The 21,265-nt window shown below is 43.4% G+C and overlaps 1 protein-coding gene across 2 annotated transcripts in view; it reads right to left on the bottom strand.

Moving 5' to 3' along the window:
- The window catches only part of RNF213 (ring finger protein 213), a 155,775-nt gene that overhangs the window by 119,916 nt on the left and 14,594 nt on the right, over positions 1-21,265 (bottom strand). For both annotated transcript variants that reach the window (XM_072990706.2, XM_078384278.1), the window contains exons 5-7: positions 19,777-19,949; positions 9,979-10,137; positions 7,370-7,557 (exon numbers count right to left, since the gene is read on the bottom strand). In XM_072990706.2, the coding sequence (XP_072846807.2) occupies positions 7,370-7,557; positions 9,979-10,137; positions 19,777-19,949 (520 nt within the window). The remainder of the gene's footprint in view (positions 1-7,369; positions 7,558-9,978; positions 10,138-19,776; positions 19,950-21,265) is intronic.

The raw sequence follows: 21,265 nt of genomic DNA, 5'->3' as shown, positions 1-21,265 counted from the left end.
ATGTGGCAATGATCAAAACAGAAGCAAACAGCTCAAATCCAATACAACCTATAGTTCCATATTGAGCCGTGCACATTATTAGTCCATGGCACTTACCAAGTGAAGAAGGATATCCTTTTATTTGTGTAAAAACAATGAACGAATGTAAATCCCCACAATACTTCTCTCCACTGGGAGAAGGCCATCATCAGAATGGGACATACCAAAGATACACTCTCCCTTAGGAGGGCCCTGCTGCTGGGTGCAACTTGAAGAACATCCTAACAGGGGAGGCCAGGGAAGTACTTTACTGGGAACCACTTGTGATGGAACCCTCCTTTCGGAAGCAGCTTCTGCTGATGTAAAGAGTATCTATCCTGTAACTATGCACAAAGGAAGACTAAGCTTTCCATGTGCCCTTTCTACAAATATCCGGGGGGGGGGGGTAGCCTTTGCCCAAAGTGCTGAAGTGTCAGTAGTCCTTATAGAACAAGCAGTAACACCCAAAGATAATTCCTCACCAGAATTTTCACAACAGGAAGCGATTCATGCCTTGATCCACTAGGCTAGATTTGAAAAATTTCTTATCCATCATGTGTGGTCTTAAAAGGATATAAACGAGGAATAACACAGTCTGAATTTGTTGGTCCTTTTCCAAGTAACTTTTAGTTGCCCTTCTAATATCTAGCATGTGCCATTTCCTTTCTAAGTGAATGAACAGAGGAAGGCCAAATAAAGGCAGAAGGACCTCTCTCTCTCTGTGTGTATTTTTTTATTGTGAATTGAGATTAGTAGTTGCTTTAAACCAAGATGCTCTACTGTTTCAAGATATCTTTGGGTTTAGCAATCTTACTCTCCATATTCTTCTCTGGCTGCTTCCAGAATTGCATCAACTGCTTCTCTTTGCATAATGAATTGTAGAATGATAGAAAAGTGAAGTTGGAAGGGGCCTACAAGGCCATCAAGTTCAACACCCTCCTCAATGCAGAAATACAATCAAAGCATATCTGCCAGGTGATTATCTAAGTTTTTTCTTGAATGCCTCGTTAAGTCTTTGGGTACTCCATTTGTTACCTCCTCCCAGTTAGAGAAAGACCCATTAATCATCACCCTCTGAGTACGATTCTGTAGCCAATTGTGTATCCACCTGACACTTGATCTAGCCAGGCCACACGTAAGCTTGCTAATCAGGATATCATGGGGCACTTTGTCAAAAGCTTTGCTGAAGTCAAGCTATACTACGTCTACAGCATTCCCTCTGTCTATCAGGGAGGTTAGCTGATCAAAAAAAGAGATCAAATTAGTTTGGCAGGATTTATTCTTGACAAATTCATGTTGGCTTCGAGTTATTACTTCGTCGTTTTCTAGGTGCTTGCACAATGACCACTTTGCGATCTTTTCCAGAATTTTGCTTGGAATTGATGTCAGGTTGACTGGCCTGTAGTTCCCAGGTTCCTCTTTTTGCTCTTTTTGAAGATAGGGACAAAATTAGCCCTCCTCCAGTCCTCTGGCACCCCACCCGTTTCCCATGATTTCAAGAAAATAATGGATAGTGGTTCTGAGAGTTCTTCAGCCAGTTCCTTCCGTACTCTCGGATGCAGTTCATCCAGTCCTGCAGGTTTAAACGCGTTCAAGCTGGTAAGATATTCCTTGACTATTTGTTTATCAATCTCCAGCTGCAATCCTATCGTCCCCTCCCAAGTGCACTTCCAATTTGTTTGTAATTTCATAGTCTTATCTAATGGGAAAATATTTAACTAAAATAGGAAGTGACCACCTCTGCCTTTTCTTTGTCATCTGTTATCATTTTTCCATCTCCATTGCAGAGCTCTGCCACTATGTCTTTTGCTACTCACATACCTGAAGAATAGTATTTTTCTGTATATAAGACTATACTTTCGTCTAAAATCTTTAGACTAAAAATTGTGGGTCATCTTATACATGGAAGTAAGGTGAGGAGAGAACAAAAACAAATGGAGGGGAAAGCAGGGATCAAAGTGATCCTGCAGGGCTTTGATCCCTTTCCCCCTACACTTGCTACGCCCCACTTAGATTTCTTAATTTTGGATTAGAAAAGTAGGGGCATCTTATACATGGGGGCGTCTTATTTAGTTATTTATTAGATTTTTACCCTACCCCCCCTAGACAGTGTCTACTCGGGGCGGCTTACAAAGATAAAAACATAACAATATAACATGTATAAAAATCATCAAAGACACGGTTACAACAATTAAATCCAAATAAGACATTATACACGGAAAAATACGGTACTTTTTATTGCTTTTAGCGTCTCTAGCTAACCTGAGCTCATTCTCAGCTTTTGCCCTCCGCATCCCTCTATTTCCTTGCTACTTGTCTGTACTCATCCTTGGTAGCCTGGCCTTCTTTCCACTTCCTGTACATGTCTTCTTTTGTTTTAAGGTCCTCCCTGAGCTTTTTGTGAAGCCACACAGGCCTTTTTTTTTTTTGCTGCCTCCCCCCTTTTTTCTTGTTGGAATTGTTTGTAATTGTCTCTTTAGAATTTCTTTTTTTAGAAGCTCCCACCCTTCCTGGACTCCTTTTCTTGTTAGGATCACCTGCCACTGGATTATTAATTCTGAGATTATTAAAATTGGCTTTTAAATAACTCAGCAGAAGTGTGTGGCTACACTCTGCTTTCATTCCCTTTGAAATCAAGAATTCTAGAAGGACATGGTCACTCTCACCTAGAGTTCCCCTTACTGCCACGTCCCCCACCAAGTCATTTCTGTTGGTCATAATCAAGTCAAGGATAGGAGATCTTCTAGTTTCTTTCTCCAGTTTTTGTAGGAGAAAATGAGCTTGAGAGGGGGCTACAAGAAAAGAATCATTAATGTATGGGAAGGCTGAAATCCCATGAGTGTGGAGGTGAGCTGCTACGGGTGCCATGCATTTTGTGAATACTCATGGAGCAGCTGAAAGTCTGAATGGGAGGGTCTTGAATTCGTAGACGTCTCCTAGAGAGAACCTTAGAAATTTCCGATGGTCTTAATGGATTGTAATATGAAAGTAGGCATCGCTCAGATCAATCACAGCGAACCAGTCATCCTCCTGAAGGATGGGCAAAATGCGTTCTAGTGTTACCATGCAGGAATGTTTTTGTATGATGCAATAATTGATGTCTCTGAGGTTGAGGATGGTACGAAGTTCTCCGTCCCTTTTTGGTACTGTGAAGTATCGGGGGGGGGGAACCCTGGGTCATTTTTCGATGGGATGGCTGACGATACCACATCCTTCAATAGTAGGGATTAAATCTCTTGTTCTATAACTTGTGATCATGTGGTGTAAATTGTCCTTGGTGGTGGTCAGGATGCACTTCTATTGCATAGTTGGTGGCAATGATAGTAAGGACCGAAGGGTTGGTGGTATTGGCTGCCCAAGATGGAAAATGGGCTGTGAAATGAGTGGGATTGAGATGAAGGAAGTAGGACAGTGGAGTCTGGACTGAGTGAGAGTCAAAGACTCTGTTTCGGTTTTTTGTCAAAAAGTTTGAAAGACTGATAGGAACGCTGTTGATGTCGAGGATGAAAGGAAGAGGAAGGGGGCTGTTGGAAGTATCGCTGCCTGTCATTGAAAGGTTTGTATTGCTGGTAAGAGTATGGACGACGCCATTGATATTGTTGCGGTCTGTTATATGGTTGAATATTGTATGAGCATGCCGTCTCTCTCATTTTTTGTAAGTTATCGCGGAATTTGACGCTCTTATTATCAAAGAGCCTGACACCATCAAATGGTAAGTTCTCGATACGCATACAGGAATCCTCACAAAGTGAAGGAAGCAACAGAGTAGACCCTCCAGCCAATAATATTGAGCTTTCTTCATTATTGGGGGTTGAATTAGAGCGGTTTCATGCTCTATTCTGAGTAGCATCAACAACAACAGAGTTTGGAGGCAGATGTTTAGAGAGAAAAGCAGCATTGTCTCTGTGTGTTTTGTATAAGTTTTCAACCCTTCTGGAGATCTGTGGTACCAAGAAGGTTTGGACCATGATTGTTTGATTAACTTTAAAAGTTAATCAAACAATGAAGTGGAGGGGTTTGGTCCTCATTAATGTCTTCATAGATTTTGTCTGATTCAGATTGGGTCGGTTGTTGTACTTCAAGATCCATAACTTTCGCTATACGAAGTACCAGCTGGAAATAAGAAGAAAAATCCTCTGATGGAGAAGGAGGATTGGTGGATTGGTATCAGCCACATCTGAGTCAGGAGTTGGTAGGTTAGGAGGGGGACTCCTGTGGTGGTAAGGAGTCTGAGGTGTCAGAATCAGATGATGTTGGGGAAGAAGATACGAGATGCCGAAACTGCAGGTGGAGCCTGTTGAGGATAGCCCTTGGGCTTGTTTGTACTGTGTTTAGAAAGTGTAGCAAGAAAAGTGACGTGATGAGTTTTGAGGTGTTTTAAGCTTATGGGTGTGAGGTGCAGTGAGCGATACTGGAGATGGTCCTGCATAAGTTGTGGTCACTTGAAGGGAGGATGCTCAAACTTGTGAAAGTGCGATAGGTTCAGGAGTCAGTACTGAGGTCAAGGTCAATGGGCTGGAGCGCTTCTGTACCGTAGGTCACTGTGGTGAAGGATACTCAGAAACATGTTTTCGTTTATGAGATTTGTTTTGGTATTGCAGGAGGAGGTACAGTATCATCAAAAGAAGATTGGTCATAATCCTGTGGATATTGATGGTACCTAGGAGGAGAGTGAGTCCGAAGAGCAGAACTGACAGTAATAATCATACCAAGAGCATTTCAGCTCAGGATAGAGACTAGAGTCGGGTTGCCAGTAACGGAATGAGTGATGCCGGTATCGCTTGGATGGAAGTTCATAATATGTCGGTGGCTCATATAAAGTGACTTGTTTTGGGTAACAATATCAAGTCAAGGAGTCCTGCGATGCCAGCAACCCCGGAGATTGAGGAAGGTTGGAATCGGGTTCTAAAGTCTCCGGTGCATGGTGAGTTTTCCGAGACCGTTTGCGTGGAGGCTGTGAACCAGGTAGGACAGACACTGAATCTGACTCACACGCTGAGACCAAGCCACCTGTAGGGCTTGAGTGATCTGATCTGGGTAAGATCATCATCTCAGCTGAGGTATTAGCCTAATATGGGGACTGGGCCAAGAGAGGCGATGGTGGGTGGCCCGACGGAGGTGGCAAATAATTGTTGTCATCTACCGAGATGGAATCAAGACAGACGGTTGGTTGGCCTTGGAGTGGGATGGTAGGCTTGGCAGCTGTCGCCGAAACTTGGACTTCAGTAGAATTTTTTTTTCTGACTCTTTAAATTTAGCATGCTCTGACATCGAAGGGAGCTTCGGTACCGGTGTTGACTTCAATGCCAGTCCAGAGGTCTTAGATTTAGAAGACAACTTAAATTAACTTTTGGTTTTGGTGAAGTTGGAAGAACTTCAGAAGAAGCAGAAAGAGCCTGAGAAGGCTGTGGAGGTTCCCTAGTTCACACAGGGAGCGTTCCCAGAGAAAGGATCTAAGGCGTTGCTGTCTGAGTTTGAGGGCCTGCTTGGTAAGATTTTTGCAAAAGTGGCATGAGGCTGGCTGATGGGATTCTCTGAGGCAAAACAGGCACAAATCGTGACCGTCAGAAAGAGGGATTTTATTAGAGCACAAAGTGCACCATTTGAATGGCCCAGTGGGGCCCATAAAAGGAAGGAGAAGGGAAGGGAAAGGGAGCAGGAAGAGGAAAAAGATTTTTGAAAAGTCTCTCACTAATTCCCTCTGTTTTTCTTTAGAAGAGAAGATACTGGCGAACAGAGAGCTCATCGAAAGGTGAAACCTCAGTGGTGGCAAAAAGGAACTGAGGCAATCGCCAGGACGGGTGGGCCACATGTACTGGGGGGGGGGCGGTCCTTCCATCACATCCCTTATATGTCCTCCAGGGAAACAGCATACTTTGTGAGTCCATGGATCCTCCCAGTATTTCAGTCTCAACTCCACGTAGTAGGGAGTCGCCTGCTACAGCTACTCTCCTCTTCTTTTTGTAGGGTGTGAGTTCAGCTACTGTATTCTGCTGCACTTCAGCCCTACTCATGTCCTCCTGTGGGGTCTCCTCAGGTTTCTCTTTACACTTCTCTTCCAACATAGCTGTGATGTCCTGATACTTCCACCAAACACGTTGGTTCAAATAAGCATCCTTGCACATGGGCATTCGAAGCAAACAGAAGGAACAACCTATTCCAGTAATGTCCTTCTCCACCACAGGCACGCCGGGTGTTTTGAGGGAATGCATTAGTTGCAGTTCAGCAACCAAACAAAGAATACTAATTGTACTTTTGGGAAACTGGCAGAATCACATGAGATAACTAGCACTGGGAGGACTGCTAGATTGCTTTAGTAGCCCCTGGCTCACCTCCATCTTCCACACTGATGCTGCTAGACTAGTGGCTCCCAACCTTGGGTCCCCAGATGTTCTTCGACAACAACTTCCAGACATCCTGGCCAACACAGCTAGTTGCGAAGGTTTCTGGGAGGTTTAGTCCAAGAACATCTGGACACCCAAGGTTGAGAACCACTGTGTGTGACAAACCAAGCCCTGATCTTCAAATCTTTTCATACCAAAATGTAGACTTCCAAGGAGAACATAAATGAAGTGCCATTAGGTTTTCTGCCCTTGGTTCAGCTGCCTGCAAACACCGCTATTCCCTGTGAGGATGGAAACGACTTCTCGCCCACTCCAGACATCATTTGAATTTCTGTAGGTTGTCTCAAGAAAGAACAGGCTCTATGTGGCAAAATACCCTTTGCCTCTCTTCAGCTAGTTTTCAGGGGCTGGGCTTACTTGTCAGGCTGTACACAAGACACAGTACTTCCACCTTCCTATATATCTCACAGATTATATGATGGCAAGATTCTGTAACCATTCTCTGTGGTCAATCTCTACGTTTCACCCTTGGATTACCCTTTTAACAACTCAGAGTGGTGACTATGCTTCATCTCTCATTTGTGTGAACAAATCTGCAGTGAACTGCTGAATTTCCATGTCCTTTGCATTAGATCCTTCTAGTCTTTTTACCAAGGGGAAGGCGGTGAATTCTACAACATTCACAAACATGGGTTTCCTGGGGAGGGTATCTGACACAGGAGTTGGACAAAGACGCTCAAGCACATTCTACAGATATGAACAAGCACTTAGAAGACAGTCCCAAATTTGCCCTTAATTTACAAATCATCTTCCTCTAATGCTATATTGTCATCTGTGCTTTTATTCTCAGTTTCACATACACCCTCATTCAGACCCAAACTGTTTGGCCAGTTGTAACTGCACATGCTCTTCCCAGGAGATACAAAGCTGGAGACTCTTTACTTGGTTGCTATAATACATTGTGAACATTAAATAAACTTAACTAACACACTGGAGACAGTTCTTACCTTTACCACATAGGAAATGTGAGTCTACAAACAAACGACGATTCACCATTGTTCCATGTTTGTAAATGAATTCATATTCTCCTCCTTTTTCATGTGCAACAAAATATTTGTAGGGAATTGATCTGTCCATGTTGTTCTTATTAACAATAGCACAGCCTTCAATAAGGTGACCATACTCACCAAGATCCCTGTTGTTTAAAAGAAAACCAAGCACATGTATGTACAGTATAATTTACCAGCAAAGGAGCATAACTGGCAAGGCAAAGAATTTTGCAACAAGATTATTAAAAAGAAGGTATCTATCAACACTTTCCATTTAATTTCTCATTCATCTTGGAACACAATAGTCTAAGTCAGTAGTTGCCAATCAAAGGTAATTCAGGTGTTCCTGCACTGCAGCTCCCAGAAACTCTGACCAGTAAAGCCAATGGTGAAGGTTTCTTAGAGGTTTAGTCCAAGAATACCTGGGTTGCTCAAGGTTGGGAATCATGGGTCTTAAGTTGTCAATATATCCAGAGCAGATATGCATGTGGATAAATTACAAAGGCACAAACACAACACATTTCTTATCATATACTGCTTTCTCTAGAGAGTCCCAGGACTTTTAAAAAGGACATCTATTGACATATGCCACTGTAACTCCAAGAGGTAGTCTATCTTACCTCTTCCAAAATATCACAGCACATTCTCCCTTCTCTTGCTTCAACTTTTCCAGCACACTCTTCTCTGCGAAACACCATTCCATCTATCGCACCTCACACTCATTTTCATTTTTTTCCCAACTGCCACTCCATTTTTGTATACAAAACTCAAGGATCAGCCCATTTATGTTGCTCTTCCTCCTTTTTTTCCAGTGGCTCTATTGGCTTCATTTCTTTTGATACTCAGGATGCCATCACAATGCCCATTTGAATTGTTTCCTGTTCTGACTTTTTTAAAATCAAGTTTAAATCACACAGTATATAAACTTGTTTACTTTGACTTAAATTAATCCGATTTATTTCTGGTATTTAAAACTGGTTTTGGTAGGTACACTAATGAAATAGACTCATTTCTTTTCTGTTTTAAGCTGTTCATTCCTTTGACATATCGCCAAATTGATGGTTGCATTCATCTGACAACTATTCACGGCCAACGAGGCACCACCTGGTATCATACACTTGGAAAAACAAAGTATTGTGGAGGAGAGCACAACTAATGGGAAAATATGGCTTCATCACAATAAAGGAGCAAACGAGGTGGACTGTTGTAATACAGAGTGCACTGATTAACTGATGAAGTGATAAACTCTTCACAACGCCCCCCCCCCGTAAAAAAAGTTCATGGCCATAGTGCATTAAGCAATACATCTCTTAAAACCTCTATAATCAACTGACAGTGCCAATGCCACCCAAATTGAACAGGGGAACACAATAAAACAGCACCATCCACAAGAACCAAACCAATTTCAATTAAACTGATTTAGAAGTGAGGATTTTAAAAAGCCCTTGCCAGCTCATTGGTAAAAAGTCACTTTGCAGCCCAAATAAATTGATTCCACCCGTATATAATGTGCCAAGGAGAAGAGATTGGTACAAACCACCAAATCAGAGGTTTGCACCAACACATCCTTTGGCTGAACAGGTGTTCAGCACTTACCAACCCTGCCTCCCCCAGCAGGGGCCCACTCAGACTCAGCACCTGGAGGAGGCAAGGCAAGGCAAGGCAGCCAGGGCTTTGCCTCTGAGTGGGCACCCACCAGAGGAAGTGAGGCTGGGGAGCGTAGAACACTTGCTGATTCACAAACATGGGTTTCCTGGGGAGGGTATCTGACACAGCAGTTGGGCAAAGACACTCAGTCACATTCTACATTTTGTGTATGAACAAGCACTAACGAGACAGTCCCAAATCTGCCTTTCAGTTACATTATTATATATTCTCTCTACTGTCATGAGTATTTTACATTTTCGCTCACCATGCCAATGTCCCCTGATCTCTGGTGAACATAACGTTAACATTTACAACACATATTTTGGCCATAGGAATTGTAATCAGAAATTGCATATTTCTGGAGTGGGCAGGGAGAAGATGTTTTGTGGTTGCTGCAAAGGAACTCACCACCTTCCAGAAGCAGGAACAGAAGGCAGTGGAGTGAGTGGCCACACAAGTACAGGTTGTGTGACTTCTTCCACCAGTGCTCTTGAAGTAAAGCACAATTTCTGTACCTGCCTGTGCACATTAGATTCAAACATGGCCTTTCCTTCTCTTGCAGCCAGCTGACCTTGAGGCCCTGAGAAATAGGATAAAGGAAGCTACTCTCACTCCTCCATCTACAGGCTCCCTAAAATATGCAAGAATTTCTTTTAAAGATTTCAAGTAGGAGAAATAAAGCATCTCCTTCTCTTACATTCCCACTGCTGAATTCAGCTACCTGCAGAAGCTTCACAAAAATATGAACCTTTCCGCACCTGTCAACAGACAAAGCTAGAAAGCAGTGTTACAGGGACTGATGAAACTACAGGGGAAATGAATGACCTTGTCAACCTTTTATTTTTTAGAACTTAATATGCAGCAGCATTCTTTTAAATTTATGAATAAATTTATGTATAAACATGCAAAGTTGCACTTACTTTGAACAAGTAAGCTCACAGATATTGTCCGTCCAGTCCTCATAGCCAGACATTTTTCCTGCCCTGATAAAGATTTTGTGCTTCTCATGATCAAACTTGAAGTCCTTAGATAGTATGGCATGAAAATAAACCATAATACGATCAGCAAAATCAATATGGCTGGGGGGGGGAGAGAGAATAAGAAAATGGTTAGCATAGCTTGTTTTAACAAATTCACAAAATGAATCCAAATGACAGCAAACGGTTCCACACACATGTTCGTACAAAGCTTTTCATGTTACAGAGAAGAACTGGGGGGAAAGAGCGAGCCAAGTTGACATGCAAAAAAAATAATACCCTGATTATGGTACACAATAATACTTTTTAAAGCTCCAAGAATAGGGGACAAGCTGAAATATCAGTAGCAGAACAGCAAACGTCTTCTTATAAAACATAACTGTTACTACTGTTACTGAACTTCCACCTCCCACCTGCTAAACACTTAAGAATTAGAGAGGAGATTTTTCCTCTTACTTCCTGTTGCCTTTCATGAAAAACAAGACCCATGCCCACTGGAAAAGGAAGGTCATGACAACCATTTTTTTCTGGCAATACTAGTCAAAATTTGCAGACTCTTGAACCTGGACATCACCTCTGTTGTCCTTCAGTGAAAAGCTGGCTTTCTGACCTCTTTCAGAAGATGGACAGATAGCAAAGTAAAAATGACAGAATCTGGAGTATTTGTATACACTAAAAAAAAATACCTGTTTTCCAAAAACAGAAGTAAAAACCCCACTTTTATTCATTTATTTATTTATATCTTCTCTTTCTCTCAGCAGAGCAGCTCAAATTTCCTTATACAGTGGTGCCCCGCAGTACGACAACTCCACTGAATGGTGACTTTTTTGCGACCGCTATAGTGATCGCAAAATGATGTTTCCAATAGGGTTTTTTCGCTAGACGTTGATTCGGTCCCTGCTTCGGGAACCGTTTTTTCACTGGACAATGATCTTTACAGCTGATCTTGGGTTCCTAAAATGGCTGCCCTACGTTTTCTAGACCCATGCTTCGCAGGACAGCCATTTTAACAGCTGATCAGCGCTGGGAAAATGGCTTCCCCTATGGAGGATCTTCGTGGATGATGAGGTAACTTCCCCATTGGAATGCATTGAACTGGGTTTCAATGCATTCCAATGGGGATTTTTTTCGCATGACAACGATTTCTCTGTACAGAGATTTTCCTGGAACGGATTATCGTCGTCATGCGGGGCACCACTCTGTGTGTGTGTGTGTGTGTGTTTATGTATGTATGTATATATATACTGTATATATATACTGTGTGTGTGTGTGTGTATATATATATATATATATATATATATATATATATATATATATATATATATATATATATATATATATATATATAATACAGTATATATATACATATGTATATATATATGAGAGCAGCAAGGTGCTTCTAGACAAGGAAGAAAAGGTTTGGAAATTTCTCAAGTCACAATCCCACCAAGTGAATCACAAACATGGATGTTGTTTCTCCTCAGAGGAGGAAATGGTCTTTTCCAAAGTCACTCACACTTTTGGCAGATCCTATACTTTTTCATTGGTCAGCATTACATTACATCCATGTATTGTAAGGGATCTTGCATATCAGTACATCTGCGTACTGTATCTAATATTTGAAGAAAAGGTGGGCGTAATAACACCACCAACAAGGACAGATGAGCTACCATGGCAAAACCTTATTAAAGCTGATGAGCTATAGCTACAATTGAGATTTCACCATAGCAGTCCTCTTATCTATTCTGACATGGCTAATGTAAGCTTATAGGGAAGACACGTAACGATGTTCTGTCACTTCTACCCTCTTTTGGCCTATCTCTCAATATATTAAAAATGGGTAAGTCTTAACTGGCCCACTATTCATCCAACTGTTGAAATCTACTCATAAAGCCTCCTATATTAGCATTATTACTATTTAGATAGGTTTGCATTTAAAAGTCAATGCCACAACAAAAAGAGAGGCTACTTACTTGTAACTCTGGTTCTTTGAGTGGTCATCTGTGAATTCACACAATTGAGTTTTAGTGCGCCTGCACAGAAACTCTTGGAAACTTCCAGAGCTTTTACACGTGTCCATTAGGACCTCCTTCCCATCACGCTTGCCATGCCCATGGCACAGAGTGCCTCAGTTCCATAGAACAGTCTGCTGCTACCCAGCACGCAATAAGCATACATGACGGACAGAGGGGAGGATGGGTGGGAAGTATGAATTCACAGAGGGCCACTCAAAGAACCAGGGTTACAGGTAAGTAACCTCTCTTTCCTCTTTGTGGTCTCTGTGAATGCACACAAATGGGTGACTAGCAAGTTGACTTACCAGGAGGTGGGACGTCACAATAAAGCAGAGGCAAGGACAGTGCGACCAAATGAGGCATCAGCCTTGGCCCGGACATCTAGGTGATAATGGGCAGCAAAGGTGGAAGGCACTGCCCAGGTGGCCACTTTACAAACGTCAACCAAGTCAACTCCTCTAAGGAATGCTGTGGGTGTCACTACAGCTTTTGTAGAACATGCCCTTACTGAGTATGGTAAGGGCTTTGGGGCAAAGTCATATGCCAGACAAATGGCTGACAAAATCCATTTTGAAATTGTTTGAGGGATAACTGGAAAACCCCTAGAAAGTCGGTGACAACTAATAAATAGTCTCTTGGACTTACGAAAGGAAGCGGAGTGGGAGATAAAATGTCAAGGCATGTCTAACATCCAAGGAATGCAGATTGCTCTAGGTCAATTGAGCAACTAGGTCAGTTGACGGGTTGAGAAAAGTCAGACACCACCTTTGAGAGGAATGTGAGATCAGGGTAAAGCATGACCTTGTCAGGGTAGAATTGCAGAAAGGGTTGGTCAATGTGAAAAGCAGAGAGCTCACTGCCCTACGGGCTGAGGTGATAGCAACAAGAAAAGCAGTCTTCAGAGTCTGATGCAGTCACTAGTGGTTCCAATGGGGGTCATATTAGGTGATTAAGGACTAGCTGAAGCAACCACTGAGGAGCAGGTGGTCTGCATGGAGAACCACTATTCCTTCAGCCTTCCAGAAATTGTTTGAGTGTGGATGCCTGAACAACAATGCAGAGTTAGAATTTTCAGGCTGATGAGCTACTATCAATGCAATATAAACCTTCAAAGTGGAGTATGAGAGGCCACGGTAGAAAGGTGAAGAAGGAAGTCAAGAACAGTGTCCAGTGCTGTTGAAACAACAGGCAAGTTATACAACGACGCAAATTTGGAGGAGATGTTCCACTTGTAAATATATAAAGTTTTTGTACAAGGCTTGTGGGCATAGCTCAAGACCTGTGCTGCCATGGAAGTATCCTCCAGGCAGTGAGATGTAGTGTGTGGACATCTGGTTGGCAAGACTTGCCCTGTTTTAGGATCAGCAAGTATGGGAGCTGTGCAAGGCAAAGGAATTCGAAAACCCTGGATCGGAGGGTTGTGAACCATGGTTGGCGAGGCCACCATGGGGCAATCAGGATGGCATTGGAATCGTCTTGCCAGAGTTTGATCATGGTTCACAGCAGAAGCAGGATGGGAGGATTTGTGACCATAAAAGTGTCTCCCAGAAACTGAAGTCCTTTTGGTCCACCCTGTCAAAAGCAGCACTGTGGAAGACAGGAGAGGGAAGCAGGTCAAAGTAGGTAAGGAAGTGGTAAAAGGACATCTAACTGCTTTGAATGAGTTCATGTCTCCTGGACCAGATGGTTTACATCCCAGGGTGCTACAAGAACTGGCAGATGTGATCTCGGGACCACTGAATGAAATCTTTGAGAGGTCATGGAGCATGGGCAAACCTCCAGAGGACTGGAAAAGAGCTGATGTGTTTCCAATCTTCAAAAGGGGGAAAAAAGTGGATCCAGGAAATTACAGACGAATCAGCTTGACATCAATGTGTGGGGAAATCCTGGAAAAAAAATAATCAAGCAGCAGATCTGTGAGCACCTGGAAAATAAGAAGAGGATTACTAGGAGCCAGCATGGTTTTGTTAAGAACAGGTCATGCCAAACAGATCTTATTTCCTTCTTTGATAAAGTGACTTAATTAGTGGACCAAGGAAACACAGTGGATATAGTATACTTAGACTTCAGTAAGGCATTTAATAAGGTAGACCACAACCTACATAGGAGGAAGATAGAACAAAATGGGACAGACAGCGCAACTACCAGAAGATTTGCAGCTGGCTGACCAACCACACTCAACGGGTGGTCCTCAAAGGAACCACATCTACGTGGAGGAAAGTATGCAGTGGGGTCCCTCAAGGTTCTGTCATTGACCCAGTGCTCTTCAACATCTTCATAAATGACATGGATGAGGGGATTGAAGGAGCACTCATCAAATTTGCTGATGACACAAAGCTGGGGGAAACTGCTAATACTCTGGAAGATAGACGCAACATTCAGAAGGATATAGACAAACTTCAACATTGGGCCCTATCCAATAAGATCCAGTTCAGTGGCGGGAAAAGTAAGGTCCTGCACTTAAGCAGGAGAAAGCAGATGCACAGGTACAGGATAGGTGGTACCTGACTTGACAGTAGTACCTGTGAGAATGATTTAGGTGTCCACTGGTGGACCACTGCCTAAGGATGAGTCAACAGTATGCTGCAGCTGCCAAGAAAGCCAACACATTTCTAGGCTGCAGGGGCATAGCATCAAGATCACGGGGAGTGATAATACTACTCTATATCACGCTGGTCAGGGTGCACTTGGAGTGCTGTGTCCAGTTCTGGTCACCACAATACAAAAAAGACAATGAGGCCCTGGAAGAGGTGCAAAGAAGAGCAACAAGGATGATATGGGGACTGGTAGCTAAATCCTATGAAGAATGACTAGAAGAACTGTATGTTTAACTTAACGAAGAGAAGACTGAGGAGAGACACGACAGCAGTCTTCCAATATCTGAAGGGTTGCCATAGGGAAAAGGGCATTGATTTATTCTCCATTGTGCCTGAGGGTAGGACAAGAACCAATGGATGGAAATTCATCAGAGGGAGATCCAACCTGGAAATAAGGAGGAATTTACTGATGCTGAGCAGTGGAACAGCTTGCTTCCAAATGTTGTGGGTGCCCCATAACTGGAGGTTTTCAAGAAAAGATTGGACAGCCATCTGACCGAGATGGTATGAGGTCCAGGATGGTACATCTCCTGCCTTGGGCAGGGGGTTGGACTAGAAGACTTCCAAGGTCCCTTCCAACCCTATGACGATTCTATGATTCCTGCCCTGGAACAGTATATGGGGCATTTCGCGTTGGTAGAGGAGGCAAATAAACCAACCTGTGGAATGCCCCAACAACAACACAGACTGTGAAACATGTTGCTGTTGAGAGACCGCTCATGACTGCATGTGTGCAGTCTGCTGAGGTGGTCTGCGAGTGCACTGTCCTCTGTGGACTGCAATAGGGTAAATGTGGCGAGCGTAGCTCCATCCCCACAATTGTACTGTCAGGTAGAAGGGAGAGAGAGTGTGTGTGTGTTCCTCCTTGCTTGTTTATGTAAAATAGGACTGTAGTGTCGTCAGTAGCTACCTGAACTGCATGTCCTGTGAGAAGGCCTTTGAAGGCTCAGAAAGCTTTGATGAACGCAAGAAGCTCTAAATGGTCAATGTGAAGTCTTGCCTCCATGGGAGACCACAGGCCATGTATGGCAAATTTTCTGCAATGGGCTCCCCAGCCTGTAGGCCTGGCATCTGTAGTGACTTGAAGAGACAGCCAAAGGGCCTTGAATGATCTGACCATAGAGGTTGTAAACATTGGAGGTGGAGATATGCTGCTACCAGAGCAAGGCATTTTGTAAAGACCCATGGTGCAGTTGACAAGCTGAATGGAAGGGCTTTGAACCAGTATGTTGTTCCTTAGAACACGAACCTGAGGAATCTGTGGTGATCTGGACATATGTTAATGTGAAAGTAAGTGCCCTTTAAATTGATTACTGCAAACCTGTCACCCTGTTGGAATAGTGGAATAGTACTGTCCAAGGTCACCATATGAAACCTCCCTGGGGTGAGTTAAAAGTTGAAGTGGCGGAGGTCTAAAATGCGTCATAGTCCACCATCCTTTTTTTGGGACCACAAAACATCAGGAGAAACCCCGAGCGATGTCTGCCTGTTGGACTAGAGTGATAGCATTCTTCTGCAGTAGAGAGTGCATATCTTCTAGGGTGGGAGAAGGAACGGCGTTCTTCAAGAGCCCAGTTGATGTGATCAAATTCGACTGCATAGCCTACAGCGATGATGGTGAGGACCCAAGTGTCTGAAGTGATGCATTGCCAGGTGTGGAGAAAAGGTGCCAGTTGTGTATGGTACATATCTGGTACTGGTGGGAGGGGGTGGACGTGGAGGGATGGGGTGAGGGGTCAAAGATTTTGCTTTGGCTTCCTCTCAGATCAGCAGATAGACTGACACAGATGTTGTCGTCTGCTGGCAGAAGGAGAAAGAGGGCACAATAAAAGTATGCGGCCATTGTCAATCCAACCGAGATATATACTGTTGGCAAGTATAAGGACAATGCCAAAAATTCAGTGGGCAATATTGCTAAGTATTGCTGTTCCCCTCAGTTTTAGAACATTGTCTAGGACTTCATCAGTCTTCTTGTCGAAAAGACAGAGGCTGTCAAATGGTAGGTCTTCTATTCTGGACCGTGCGTCATCAGATATACTGGCAGATCTTAGCCATGTGTGGCGACATATTGCTATGGCTGTAGCCATTTCCTCAGAAGCAGCATCCACCACGTGATATGCTGCAATTATCTCCTTGCGAGCGAGGGTTATGGCTTCATGATGAAAGGAGGGTGCAAGACCATAGATCCTGCAAAGCCATCTGGAGAGTGGGTAGAGCCTTGTTCCAAAGGGGCAACAGTAGGCTCCCATCGCAGCTGTATAATCAGCTACCTGAAGGATGAAGGAAACAAGTGAATATACTCAACAGCCTATAACATCCACTTACACTCTTCACAATTGTGTCAGAATCTGGCCCATACCGCCCTGGCAGCTGCAGGATCGGGGCTGGCCTGACCCAGGAGTGGCCTGGTGCTTGCAGGCTCAGGCCTTGGCTTGTGTGGCAGCTGCTAGGCCACTCATGAGGCTCACCTGGAGGCCTGGAGGGAAGACCTATTTAAGGAGTGGTTCTCCTTCCCAGAACCTGCCTTGGCATCAAAGGTATTGATGATGGTGTGTGCTTACTGCCTTGCTGTTCCTGAGCTTCAGAGTTCCTGTGTTCCAGTATTCCTGCATCTGTTCCTGTGTTGCCCCCTGCATCTTGGCACCTTGGTCTGACTCTGTGTTCTCTGCCTTGTGCTCCTGCCTCTGCTTGGTCATGACCAAGTGCAAAGTGAGTGCCTTAGATGTCACACTCTGCACGGTGGATTGGGCCCTGATGCCCTTGCTCCTGGTGAGGGATTGTCTGGGATATCTTGGACTGTGACAGATTGTTGGGAGTAGAGGCAGAGTGATTTCGAGCCCTGTTTTGTGTAGTATCCACAATGAATGAGTTAGGAAGAGGATCGTTATAAAGAAAGGTGGAAGTGGCACCATGAGTCTTATAGAGGTTCCTGACCCGCCTCGGAATCTGAGGAACAGAGGATTGTTTCTTCCATTATTCTTTAATGAGTCTGAGTAAAGACGAAGGTTAGGCGAAGTGGTGGTGTCTGGTCTTGAGTAGTAACCTCATATACCTTATTAGACTCCTCCAGTAGCAGTTGATCAACAGCAAGGTCCATGACCTTAGCAATATGGAGAATCAGTTATGTGTATGATGTGAAATCCTCTGAAGGAGAGGGAGGGTGGTTTTCCACAGTATCAGAATCCAGTGTGGGAAGATTGGGTGGAGAATCTCCCCTAGACATTGGAATCATTGGTGTTGGTTTCAAAACAGACCAGGAGCTGGTCTGGAGATGGAGAAAGATCTTGCCTAGCTGATACAGATGGACTATCAGAAGGTTCTTCCAATGGTAATGGGTGACATTTACCTCTTGTCTTCTTCAACTTGTGTAGAGTCACCTGGTTGGCATCAGTACCAAGAGACTCTGGAGGTGGTCTGTGGTATGTTGTAGTGACCTTTAAAGATGACTGGGCCTGGGATAATGTTGCTTGGGTATAAGATGACTGGTTTGGTACCGAAGCCATACGGTGCGGTCGTTTCATCATCAATTGGTATTTTGATCTGATGGTGGAGTTCTCTTCTGATGCTAAGATGGCGCCGGAGGTGGTGGGAGAGCAATGCATTCATCCTCTGAAGTCTGGTATGGGAGGGCCTCAGTTGGTACTCGGAATCGAGAAGGAAACAATAATATGGAAGAAGATTTGGAATGGTAGCCATAAGTATAACAGTGTCCACGGTCCCAAGGGTATGGCTCGTACAGTTTGGGGCCATAATAGGCTTCAGGCTCATAATAGATCAGACAATCATAAAGCCGCACCTTTTTAAAGTGACGATGCTGGTATGGCGGTTCGTGGGCCATATATAGAGCATGAGGTCAGGGATCTTCAGTATCGCCTTGAGGTTCCGTGTGGTGAGTATTACGGGTCCTCTTGTGAGGAGGATTTTCCTGTATCGAGCCCAAGACAGATACCGAAATATGGCCTGAAATGGAGCCAACCTAAGATTGAGGGCTCGCCTGCACTGAGTGAATAACTGCAGTGACCTCAGCCAAGGTATTCCCCCAGTCAGGAGAGTGACTGAATTGTGGGGAGAGTGCAGTACCATGCAAAGGGAGAGGACCAATCTCATCCCCAGACAACAAATCAAGGCACACCGTCCCTTGTTGAGGCTCTTTGATAGATGGAGAAGGCGGAGCTGGTTTATCTGCAGAGAGTTTGGTCTTCTGAGAGGTTCTTCCTAGGAGTGTCCGTTGGTACTGAGGTCGATTTCAGTGTTGACACAGCTGAGCGAATCAAGGTAGGTTTCAAGATCGACACTGAGGGTTTTGGTTTAGGTGTTGGTTTGGCCTTCTTAGCAGGTTGAGTTGGTCTCAAGGTCAGGGAGCAATTTCAAGAGGTTGGTGAGGGCTCTGCAGTTTGGGCCTGATTAGGATCCACGGTGGAGTGCTGAGGTGGTTGTAGAGATTTTTCCCAAAGGAAAAATCATAAGCGCTGAAGGTGAAGTTTGAGTGCTAATTTAGTTACATTTTTACAGGACTGACATGACAAAGTTTGGTGGGACTTGCCTAAGCAGAAGAGGCGCTGAGAATGCCCATCAGAAAGGGTTATTTTATTCAGACAAGATTCACACCACTTGAAGGGGCCTGAAGAGGCCATAAACGAGCAGGCGGCCTGGGTGGAAAAGGGTGTGTGGGGGGGAAGAGATTTGTCTCCTCTATCCTAATTGCTTTCTTCTCTCTCTCTCTCTCTCTCTCTCTTTAATTTATGAAATGTGAATTGGAGGAAGGTCCTGAAGAGATCTTTATTTTCACAGAATGAATAGAAGCTCCATAACCGAGGTGCTGCTGTAGAGGAGGCAAAACAGGAACTGAGGCACTCCATGCCATGGGTGGGGTACGTGTGACAGGAGGGAGATCCTAACAACATGTGTTAGAAGTTTCCAAGAGTCTATGCATTAAAACTCAATTGTGTGCATTCACAGCTACCACAAAGAAGAACAAAAGTTATGTGAGGTTTTTTCATAGCTTTAGATTTAGTGAAACTTTTGTCTTCTTTCTTTCCAGGAGAAAACAGGAAACCCAATCTACACATAAATATTCAGCAATTGTTATTGATCATTTCCATCTAATCCAGACTGTTAATATGCCGTACCTCTGTTTAACTTCTTTGTTTACACCTTGCTTCTTAGCTCTCTGATTTGTTTGCTTCTTTTTAATTTCAGCAGAAGACATCTTTCCCTGATCAGAACATTGGATTGGAGTTGATGCTTGTTGTACTTTTTCACTGGCTTTTTCTGCTTTAGATACTTCCTCTACCTTTGCGTTCTACAACACAGACACAAATCATGCTTAAAACAGTTAATGTTCAAAAACCTAGCAGCTCACATTAAAACAGAGACATATTAGCCATTAGGAGCCTGAAAGGAGAGAAAGAGCAATTTTTCAGCTAGTTTTCAAATGTCATTAACTTCTCTGTAACAAGAGCGGGAAAAACTAAACAAATCAAGGTGCAAAGATTTTAAAGATAATATTCCATTTTTCTATTACTATATTTATTATATCTGGCAAATGCTATCATTGACCTGTCTCTATCACTGGCCTCTCCTGACTTGGGTGGGCACCTTTACTTTCTCTCCTCCTACTGAACTTTACACACCAAAGAAATAAGGACCTTAGCAAGCCATCCTTACAATCCCTTCCTATTGCATAATACAGTATAACACAAGAGCAGTGTGATGGACGACAGCAACATTCCACAACAAGGAACTCTCTTACGTTTGCTCTGGAGATGACAGAAATAATCAGAGGAGATAAAAATCAGTGCATTTTCTAAAAATTACAAACTTATATATTTAGATAGAAAATGTATTTTTTAAAAAATCCTATTAAAAACCCTTTTTGGTTAAAAAAAGCCCTACAGTAATTTTCATTTAAGATTACAATGTGCTACAGCTCAACAATCTAGCATGGAATAAGGTTTATAAAATATTATTTTGTATCATCAGCCAAGTGTATTTATAACATTTTAAAAAAGATTTTGTAAATACCGTGCACCAGTTCTTTGATTAGTCTCAAAGTTTTCTGTAAAAATTATTTTGGTTAACCTACTAATGTTCCCTCCAATTTTCCATTAGTGTGAGGTGGAGTCCAGCCCCATTCACAGAGTTCCCGCCCCATATGCGGAACATTTCAGCTGCCATCAGAAGCAAAAGAACAACTCTGGCTCAGTTGCATGGCTGGGCAGCTTAGAGGGAATGTTGATGGAAAGGAAGACTAATAAACCAGGTAAACCTGTTTTCCAGTTCTGGCCAGAATTCTACTAGTGTTCACACAACCTGCCACAGTTCATTGTGGCCCACTGACAAATTGTCTGAGGGGGTCTCAGTTACATGCACAACTGAGATGCACTGCATCAATTAGCTGCAACTGGCCACAACATCTTATGCAAACACCGATAAGATTCGCATCGCTGACTAAAGTTATTCCTGGAGGTTATATTATTTTGCTGAAGACGGAATCCCCACGACTCTTCCAAAATTTTCCTTTAGGTGGCATCTCTAACTTATCTCTGCAACTTTCTCTCTGAAAGTGCACACATTGGGAGGGAACACAGCAGATTTGGATACAATCATGCAACTTGC

The sequence above is a fragment of the Pogona vitticeps genome, chromosome 2 (genome assembly GCF_051106095.1).
Source record: "Pogona vitticeps strain Pit_001003342236 chromosome 2, PviZW2.1, whole genome shotgun sequence".
Taxonomy (NCBI): Eukaryota; Metazoa; Chordata; class Lepidosauria; order Squamata; family Agamidae; genus Pogona; species Pogona vitticeps.
The sequence above is the reverse complement of the archived record's forward strand: the minus strand, read 5'-3'. Positions and strand labels throughout refer to the sequence as shown.